General features: G+C 44.1%; 1 gene segment (V, D, J or C); it reads left to right on the plus strand.

Annotated features, from left to right (window-relative positions):
• The first annotated feature begins 780 nt into the window (after positions 1–780).
• On the plus strand, positions 781–6,162 carry LOC127031676 (immunoglobulin heavy variable 1-69-2-like). The segment is given in 2 exon segments: positions 781–883; positions 5,870–6,162. Coding segments are annotated over 2 exon segments (396 nt in total).
• Positions 6,163–10,607: the final 4,445 nt, after the last annotated feature.

Below are 10,607 nucleotides of genomic sequence, written 5' to 3' on the forward strand. Positions count from 1 at the left end.
GTTCCTATTCTTACAGCAGAGAGCATTTGAACCCCTCTCCCAGGGTCACACTGAGTCAATGGGACTGAGGTGCCCTCAGATGCTTTTGAAAATGGGACCCATGTGAAAGTTGAAAAGCATCTAAGTCACTTGAGATCTTTAGCTGGCTAAATACCTTTAAATACCTTTAAAATCTGCTGTTAACTCCCATGGATTTCAACTCCTAATGGGACTTAGGGCCAGATTTGTAAAGGCAAGTGAGTGCTTAAATCCCATTTTCAAACATGACTTGGGCATTTGAAACCTTAAATTCTTTTTTTTCCCAGTTAAATTCAGGCAACTAATTGTCTAAAGGGACAGATTTTTTTCCCAGTATTTGTGTGCATAAAGGTGCAGATAGGCACTTCATGGGATTTTCAGATTGAAATCCTTTTGAAAGTCCCGCTAGGTATGTATATGCATCTTTAGATGCCACATTTCTTTAAAAATCTGGCCCTAAATCAATTGTAAAAATGGAATTTAGGATCCTAAGTCATTTTGATACATCTGAATATTATCCCCATGACTCCGTCTTTGACCTCCATTTCATTCCTTGATCTTTGCAAATTACAAATCACAATGTCAAGTTTCTCAGACTCTTTTGAAGAGAACCAGCCTTCCCGTCTGAGCATGTCTTTGAAAACATCTCTTACGTTCTCATTCCCAAGGTGGCATGTGAGCGGGGTTAGCCAAGGGGTGAGCACTGCTGCTGCTTTGCACAACCCCGACGAGTGGCTCTTTTGGGATAATATGTACGTGAAAATGGAGCAGCTGGAGAAGATGGACACCACTGTTGCTAGGAACAAAGAGCTAAGTACCACAGTGGAAGAGTACAGGGAGCTCACCCATTCAATGAGGCATGTGGGTTTGTACAAGCCAGTTTCAAAATGGATCTTATGCTGCAGAAGAAATGTTTAATGACATTGAGGCCTGTCAGGGTCCCTTTCCATTCTGAACTCTGAGGTACAGATGTGGGGACCCGCATGAAAGACCCCCTGAGCTTATCTCTATCAGCTTAGGTTAAAAACTTCCCCAAGGCACAAATTCTTCCTTGTCCTTGGATGGTATTGCTGACACCACTAAGTGAGTTAGAGAAAGATTCAGGAAAAGAATCACTTGGAGTTCCTATTTCCCCAAATCCCCCCAAGCTCCTTCACCCCCTTTCCTGGGGAGGCTTGAGAATAATCTACCAACCGAATAGGTAACCAAGGTGAGCACAGACCAGACCCTTGGGTTTTTAAAAGCAGAACTTTATTATAAAGAAAAAGTAAAAGAAGCACCTCTGTAAAATTGGGATGGAAGATAATTGTACAGGGTAGTAAGTGTTAAAACACAGCAGATTCCTCTCTAGGCTGAGCATTAGGTGCCTGACTGTGACGTCGCCTAGGGTGCAAGCTGGACTTTTGAACAGCGGTGTCCTCTTAATGCTCCAGTCCAGGGTGTCTCTCACTCTGCTTTGCTACGGAAAAGCAGCCTTTCCGGGCTCTGCCTCACAGAGCCATTAGCATGTAAAGGCACATCTAAAGTTCCATGAATGCTCTCCCAGCTTCTCATGCAACACCTGCATAGCCCTCAGTCCCAGCCTCGCACCTCAGAAACCTGCCTTACGCTGCTCATCCCACCTTGGAAAGTGCACACTCAGACGTCTGTCATTCTATCAAAGAAAACCAATCTGCACCAGCCTCGTTAACCTGAGCAGAGATTCCCCAAACACGTCAACAAAACTGGGTCAGATATAATCACTTAATAAACTTGTTGGGTTTTTTAACCAGTTCTGACCTTTTCTGCCTGTATCACTTAAAATTTGTCATCAGTTAAAAGAATAAAAGATAAACATGCAATCTTAGTCCTAAACCTTTACCAAGCTAAGTAAACTTTGAATAAAACAACTTTGCTCACCGCTTTGGCTGTTGTAGGCAGTTCACAGTTCTGGGTACACCGGCTGGATTCCCTTGCCAGCTTGTGACCAATCCCTCCAGTTCAAAGTCTTTACTGGAACAAGATTACTTGAGAGCTGGGAAAGGCATGAGGCCACGGTCTGGATATTTAAGGGGGACACCACTGTTCTAAAGTCCAGCTTGTCCCCTGGGGGATGTCACACTACCTCCCAGCCTGAGTGAGCATATTTTCACCAATATGATAGCTTCACAATCTAGATACAAAATCATATAGTTAACACACATACAATGTAAACAAAAAGGCGTCCTTGCGGCAACTTAGAGTTATTTACAATAACAAAGTTATTTGGGCACAAGCTTCCATGGGCTATAACCCACTACATCAGATGCATGGAGTGAAAAACCAAACCCCCCAAACAGTAAGCAGGTACAAAGCACATGAAAAGATGGGAGTTGTCTTACCGAGCAGGGAGTTGGTACTAATGAGGCCAGTTCAGTTAGGGTGGGTGTGGCCCATTCCCAACAGTTGAGGAGAAGGGGTGAATATCAAAAAAGGGAAAATTATTTTCTGTAGTGACCCAGCCACTCCCAGTCTTTATTCAGGCCTAATTTGATGGTGTCAACTTTGCAGATTAATTCCAGTTCTGCAGTTTCTCATTGAAGTCTGTTTTTGAAGGTTTTTTTGTTGATGAATGGCCACTTTTAAGTCTGTTATTGAGTGTTCATGGAGATTGAAGTGCTCTCCTACTGGTTTTTGAATGTTACAATTCTTGATGTCTGATTTGTGTCCATTCTTCTTTTGCGTCGAGACTGTCCAGTTTGGCCAATGTACATGGCAGATGGGCACATGATGGCATCTATCACACTAGTAGATGTGCAGGTGAATGAGCCCTTGATGGTGTGGCTGACACTCAATAACAGACTTAAAAGTCACCATTCTTCAGCCAAAAAACGCTGCCTTCTCTAGGGGCTAAGTATGCTTGGGGGCTCCCCACTGGATCGGCGGGCCATGGGTGAGATAGGTGATGGGGTGCCTAGCTGGAGAATTCCTCCAGTCCTTCAGTGTAAATGAGGGCATTGAGGAGCCTAGCTTTCTCGGGACCGCTGCAGATTTTTTTGCTGTCCACCAGTGGAACTTTAGGATATGTCTACACTGCAATAAAAAGATACAGATCACGGAGTCTCAGAGTCTCGGTCAACCGACTCAGACTTGCAGGCTGAAATAGGCAAGGAGATGTTCAAGCTTGTCCTGGAGCCAGGGCTCTGAAAGGCCCCAAGAAGGGAGGTTCTCAGAGCCTGGGGTCCAACCCCTGCCAGAACCTCTACAACAGCTATTTTTAGCCCCAGAAGCCTGAGTCATTGACCTGGCTTTTTATTGCAGTGTTGACCAGCCTTAGGTGCCTAACCGATTGTATGCACAGAAAGTAATCTATGTAGGGGATTTAGGCACCTACAGGGCTAGGCAGCAGCTGGGAAAGTGTTTCGTGAATGCCAGTCATGCCTAAAAGATGGACTTCAGAGCCAATTTTTGCGATTCTGGCACCTAACATCATTTAAATCTAGGAGGGTTCAGCAGCTAAGCACTTTTAAAAATCCCAGTAGGTGCCGAGCTGCATTTTAGGACCTTAGCTTTAGAAATCTGACCCTATTTATCTCCCTTAAGGTCACTGAAAAATCCCATTCTTTGGGAATAACATTTCATATTAGTCAAAACTCCCCAAAATGCATTTACGTAATTACTTAGACAAAACAAGACAACCAACTACAGAAATCAGAGAATGCAGTTCCCAACCATGCAAACACTTGTGCGTAGGAGGGCTTGGTGCACATAAATCGTTCCAATGAACGAACTGAGAGAACCACAGCCACCCAGTCACTCACACATACACGTGTTCTCAGACGTTTTTGGCTTTAGGTTTTACCTGACTGACACTCAGCCTGAGAATTTAAAGTCTGGTGATTTCTTGTCAAATCTACTTTGGGGGTTGGAGTGGGGGTCAAAATCTCAAACTAACAGTACTAATTATGCTATGCAAACCAATCTGTAAAGTCTAACCTTGTATAATATAGTGACTGCACTTATGTTACTATTAACATGTAACTAAATTAAAATTATGATTTGTAAACTCTGTAATTAATTATTAAATTCACACAAATCAATGAGGAACTACCAGAGATAGCTGGAAAAAAAATACTAATGTTTTGTCAAACTTTGAAACACGACTTTGCAATTTGAAAATGTACTGATTTTTTCATGTTTTCAGATTTCCTGAAGCCTTTTTTTTAAGTTTCTTGGATTTTGAAAAATTGAAGGGTAGTTTAACACAGCTTAACCTGAACTGTGTGCTGATAAAAATCATACCTTTTCATTGCAAAGAGAAAACTATATTTTTTTTAAATCAACCTAATTCAAATGCGCCCAGAGTAGGGATGGGCAACCTTTGGCACGCAGCCTGTCAGGGAAATCTGCTATAGGGCTGGGACATTTGTTTACCGGCAGCATCTGCAGGTTTGGCTGATCACGGCTCCCTCTGGCAGTGGTTCATCGTTCCAGGCCAATGGGGGCTGCAGGAAGCAGTGACCAGCAGATCCCTAGGCCCGCGCCGCTTTGAGAACCACTGCCCTAGAGTATCAGATGGGGAGCCGTGTTAGTCTGGATCTGTAAAAGCAGCAAAAAGTCCTGTGGCACCTTATAGACTAAGGGTATGGCTACACTTGCAGCTGTACAGCGCTGGGAGTTACAGCTGTCTTCGTATAACTGTGTAGGGAAAGCGCTGCAGTGTGGCCACACTGACAGCTACCAGCACTGCAGTGTGGCCACATTTGCAGCATTTGCAGCGCTGTTGGGAGTGGCTGAACAGGCATTCTGGGATACCTCTGGAGGCCAATTACAGCGCTTTTGGTGGCCACACTGGCGGAGCAGCGCTGCATCACCAGCGCTGCAATCGTTATACCCCAGGCAGAGCAAGAGTACAGCCAGCGCTGTATCCAGGGAGATACAGCGCTGGATGGATACAGCGCTGGATGTGCCTTGCAAGTGTGGACGGTGTGTGAGTTGCAGCGCTGTAAACCAACCACCAGTGCTGCAACTCTCCAGTGTAGCCAAGCCCTAACAGAAGTATTGGAGCATGAGCTTTCGTGGGTGAATACCCACTTCATCGGCTGAACTGCCCTAGAATTCCCAAAGCATTACCTTTGGGGAGTACTTCAATAACATCAGCATTTTAATTATTAGTCATTCATAAGCAGTTAAGTCCACCATTCTCTCATTGTTTAGAAGAATGTTATGTTCTGATGTTCAGAAGTACATTGATCTTGTTCTGGCCCTCTACATCTGGCAGAATTTCACTCCTACTCTTATCTCAGTTGAACACAAAAGTTGTTGCAAACTCATGTTCACCCTTTAAGGTCTAACCCAAAGCCCTCTGAAGTCGATGAAGAGATTCACTGTTGAAAACAATTTGTGTAGCCCCTGAAAGCCCCAGCTAGGTAAGAATCCCATTGGGCTAGGCAGGGAGGAAATACTTCTCTCAGTATCTTCACACTTTATATCCCCTGCTGCTGTATGCGTTGAGGGCTTATGCAAAGTCAGTGTGGGAGCTTCTTCTTTAAAAGTCAACCTCTTTTCTTCTCTGGATTGGTCACATCCAAACAGCACCACAATCACCTGCTTTTACAATGGACAACACAAGTGCGCTGTTTTCTTGCAAAGAGTAACAAATATGAGGTGTTTTTTAATTTATCTTTGCTTGGCAGCCACTTTCCAAGGTAAGGGGAGCATGCAGAGGATGGGAAGGTGACTGAGGGTTACCAGGATGATGGGAATGAGTCCAGATGTGTCAATAGTCATTGTACCTTCCTTCCAGGTGGCCAATCACAGGTTCAGCTGGTCCAGTCTGGGGCAGAAATTAGGAAGCTCGGAGAGTCTCTCAAGATATTGTGTAAAACTTCAGGGTTCACGCTCACTAGCTATTACGTGAACTGGCTCCAGCAGGCTCCTGGGAAAGGACTAGTGTGGGTTGGAAGAATTGACCCAGCAAATGGTGCTACCATCTACTCCCAGTCCTTTAAGGACAGATTCACCATCACCACCGATAACTCCATCAGCACCATGTACCTGCAACTCGGCAGCCTGAGAGTAGACGACACGGCTGTGTATTACTGCGCCAGACACACCGTGAGAGGGAGCCCAGACATCGCCGTGCAAAAACTGAGTGTGAAAGCAACAGGGAATCAGAGGCCTTAATTATGCTGCAAAATTAAAAGGTCATTTCCAGCAAACCCATTAGGGGTCAGTGCAGGATTGTCACAGATATACCTGTCTGTTCTATTCCACTCGGCTAATCTCTATTTGATTCAATTTGATTCGATTCCTTTCAGTGACTGATCCATTCAGGACTTTGTCCCCTCATTTTTAAATATCTCCAGTTATGGGGATATCCACCACTCCTCTTGGGAGAGTATGTAACCCTACAAAACATTTCAATAGTAACTTGAAGACTTTTTTTTTTAATTGAAGTGCGCAAGAAGAAATTCAGATATGTGGAGAGAACGTAACAGATCAAATCCATATGATGTGAAAGGCTGCCACAAACTTCCTTCCTAAGAAGAAAATCTTTAATAAGAATCCCTAACTCGTAAAGAGCACTTTTCAGCTGTAGATCCCAAATCACTGACTAAGCAATGTTTAACGTATTTAACCTCTCAGTCCTTCTGTGAGGTAAAGAAGTGTTGTCATCCCCCTTGCACAGGCAGAGAAGCTAAATGATGTGCCCAAAGTACAATGAAGTCTGCGAAGGAACAAAGAATTGTACCTCCACCTCCCAAGACCAAGGCTAGCACCTGGCTCTAACCACTGGATGATCCTTCCTTTAGGTTGTGTTTTATTCCAACCTGTATCCTTCAACAAAGCTGTCAGAGCAGTTCAACAATTGATCTTCATTTCAATATTTTTAAATGTTCACAGTGCCTCAGATTTCACACTTTTAATCAACAGAACATTCATGGGAGGTGTCAAGGACACCTAATGTGCAGAGCTGTTAGGAGCAGGTTCTGATACTCTGATTGGTTAATACCTCCTTCCATGGGTGGGGCTGTGAAAGGGAATAGAACTGATAATTCAGTACAGTGATACTAATCCTGGGATTTTCAAGGAATACCCACTTCAAGTCAATGGACACTGGATGCCGAAGTGAAACAAAGAAAGGTCATAATCTATCCCATTGGTTTGTCTTGTCATTCATAAAATACTCTCTTCTCTTCCAAGTGCAACAAAGATAAGAATTTTATAGCAGCCTAGGGTATGTGGCTGACCAGTTCCCACTCATTTTAATTGGAGTTGAGTGTTCAAATATATTAGGTAGTTTTGAAAATCTCAGCTAAAAACACAAATGTAGTAAAATATGAGAAAAACAGCAATGAATCATAAACCTAACAGCCCTAAAACTGCATTAGCTGAGAAACCAAATATTTCAATACCACTTAATCAAAACTCACATTCATGCTTAAAAGGTCAGAATCTCCACTCTTTTACTTACTAAGTGGTACTTTGTACTGCAAATATTCCCACTGAGGTAAAGAGTTATATTGTAGTGCTCAGCACAAGAAAGCACTTACACCAATGAGTGGTACAGTAACTGAATGTTAGTGTTAAACTGTTGCCTTGTATGTTGTTATATTGTCATATTTGAGCTTGTGATGGGGGTTGTGTGTTAGCAGGAAGTTCAGTCCTGCCTATGTGTACTTGAGTTGGTAATTACATTGTTCCAATAAATCCCAGTGATTCTGTAAGTGAATGTTACAATATATCACCTGTCAAGGTTCCTCCTCCACTCTGAACTTTAGGGTACAGATGTGAGGACCAGCATAAACACCTCTAAGCTTAACTACCAGCTCAGCTCTGCTCTTGCTGCCACCACTTTCAAGTACTAGCTCCCTTTTCTGGATAGTCTTGAGAGACTTTTTCACCGAGTTCCTGGTGAACACCGATCCAACCCCTTGGATCTTAACACAAGGAGAATTTAACCATCCCCTCTCCTTTCCTCCACGAATTCCTGGTGAGTCCAAATCCAACCCTTTGGATCTTAACACAAGGAGAATTTAACCATCCTCCCTCCTTTCCCCCACCAATTCCTGGTGAGTCCAAATCCAACCCCTTGGATCTTAACACAAGGAGAATTTAACCATCCCCCCTCCTTTCCTCCACCAATTCCTGGTGAGTCCAAATCCAACCCCTTGGATCTTAACACAAGGAGAATTTAACCATCCCCCCTCCTTTCCTCCACCAATTCCTGGTGAGTCCAGATCCAACCCTTTGGATCTTAACACAAGGAGAATTTAACCATCCCCCATCCTTTCCCCCACCAATTCCTGGTGAGTCCAGATCCAATTCCCTTGGATCTTAAAACAAGGAAAAATCAATCAGGTTCTTAAAAAAAAGACTTTTAATTAAAGAAAGGTAAAAATCATCTCTGAAAAATCAGGGTGGAAAATAACTTTACAGGGTAATCAGATTCAAAGAGCCCAGAGGAATCCCCTCTAGCCTAAGGTTCAAAGTTACAGCAAACAGAGGTAAAATCCTCTCAGCTAAAAGGAACATTTACAAGTTGAGAAAACACACCTTGCCTGGCTGTTACTTACAAGTTTGAAATATGAGAAACTGGATCAGAAAGATTCGGAGAGCCTGGATTGATGTTTGGTCCCTCTTAGTCCCAAAAGCAAACAACCCCCAAAACAAAGAGCACAAACAAAAGCCTTCCCCCCACTAAGATTTGAAAGTATCTTGTCCCCTTATTGGTCCTTTGGGTCAGATGTCAGCCAGGTTACCTGAGCTTCTTAACCCTTTACAGGTGAAAGGATTTTGGTGTATCTGGCCATGAGGGATTTTATAGTGTTGTACACAGGAGGGCAGTTCCCTTCCCTTTATACTTATGACACCTCCCAATGTGAGGAATGGTTGGCCCATCAGGGTGGCACATATGCCTCTGTCTATTATTTTCTAACTGGCTGATTCTGCCACCATTACTGTGAAAGTTCTTGAGACCCCCAGCTACAATACTGTGCCCTTTGCTGGTGTTTGCGCCTCAACGAGTACATTGAAAAATGGAACGGCTTCAGAAAAGAGCCACGAGAATGAGCTGGTGTCTGGAAAACGTGCCTTATATTAAGAGACTCAAGCAGTTCCATGGATTTAGTTTATCCAGGAGAAGGTTAAGAGGTGCATTCATCACGGGCTACAACTGCCAACAAGGGGAAGCTATTTCTGGTGTCGATAGCGTTTTTAATCTAATAGAAAAAGGCCTAACTAGAGGCGTGAGTGGCAGGTGAAACTAGACAAATTCTGATTAGAATCATGGTGCAAAGTTGTAACAGTGAGCGTACTTAACCATTGGAACAACCCACAAAGGCCTGGGGTAAATTTTCCATCCCTTGAAATCAGCAGTGAATGTTTTCTAAATGACACGGCTCTGAACCAAAAAGAAATTATGGGCTTCCTGCTGAGATTACTGGGTGAGGTTCTTCTACCTGTGTTATATAGGCAGTCACAAGATGATCACTTCTAGCCTATAATCCATGACGCTGAGAAGTGTATCTTGCCCTATAACTTGTCCTATTGTGCTAGATTGTAACTTAACACCTCCCCCAGGCACGTCACTTAGTAAGAGGGAGTGAGAACTCACTTACGACTTCATTTCTGCTTCCAAGACCTTGCGTCCATGAATCTTAATTCCATATCCCTTGAACACAGTTTGAGTCAGCTCAGGCCAGGGGGAGGGAATGTTTACTGCTCTAATATTTCAGCAGAAAAAAGCCCACTCCACCCCCCAGTAAAGTCAAAGGGAGTCTTTCCACTGACCCCGCTGGGAGTTCGATCAGTTTTTTTATGCCACAACCCTGGAAGGATAAATGTGAAAAATGTTGATCAAGAAGCCTATTGTGATGCAGTAGGGACTGTCTGCATGGGGGATGGGAAAGCAGGGGATGACTTTAGGTGAGGGACAGGACATGAGCCTGTAACCTGAGCCAGGTAGGGGGGGTGGGGGGAGTCAATACCTTTGCCCAAGAAGTTGGCCCAAGGAAGAGAGCCTGCTGGAGAGGGTTTTAGTTTTGATTTTGGGCTGGCTGGGAAGAGGCACGGAGCCCCAAGTCTGGAGTCTAAGATCCTTGCCCTCAGAGGGACCTGACTGAGGGGTCCTGGTTGTACCTACAAGCTCTAGTTGGGGACTGTGTTCCTGTCATCTAATAAACCTTCTGTGTTACTGGCTGGCTGAGAGTCACGGTGAATCACAGGAAGTGAGGGTTGCAGGGCCTGGACTCCCGCACACTCTGTGACACCTATCTCTGAGACACAATGACCTCTGGGGCTATTCCTCTGTGGTAGAAGCTTCATTTCAAGCTCTGCCTAAATTAGGGATCCTGCCCTTTGCCCTAAAAGGTGATGCTGAGGGGATGAGGGAGTGCACCCTATGAGCAAGCTGAACAGAATCCAGGCCAGTCGTGCTACTTTTTATCCCCACCTGCTTCTGAAGGTCTGGGGTGTTTATGCAAAGTCAGCAGGAAGATTCCTGTTTAAAAAGCCAACTTCTTGTCCACTCAGTGATAACCACATTGAAAAACCAGCCCTGTTACCTCCTTGTGCAGTGGAGAATATTAGCACTTGGTTTCACGACAGAGGATAATTATGAGGCATTT

Source organism: Gopherus flavomarginatus, chromosome 11 (assembly GCF_025201925.1).
Source record: "Gopherus flavomarginatus isolate rGopFla2 chromosome 11, rGopFla2.mat.asm, whole genome shotgun sequence".
Classification (NCBI taxonomy): Eukaryota; Metazoa; Chordata; order Testudines; family Testudinidae; genus Gopherus; species Gopherus flavomarginatus.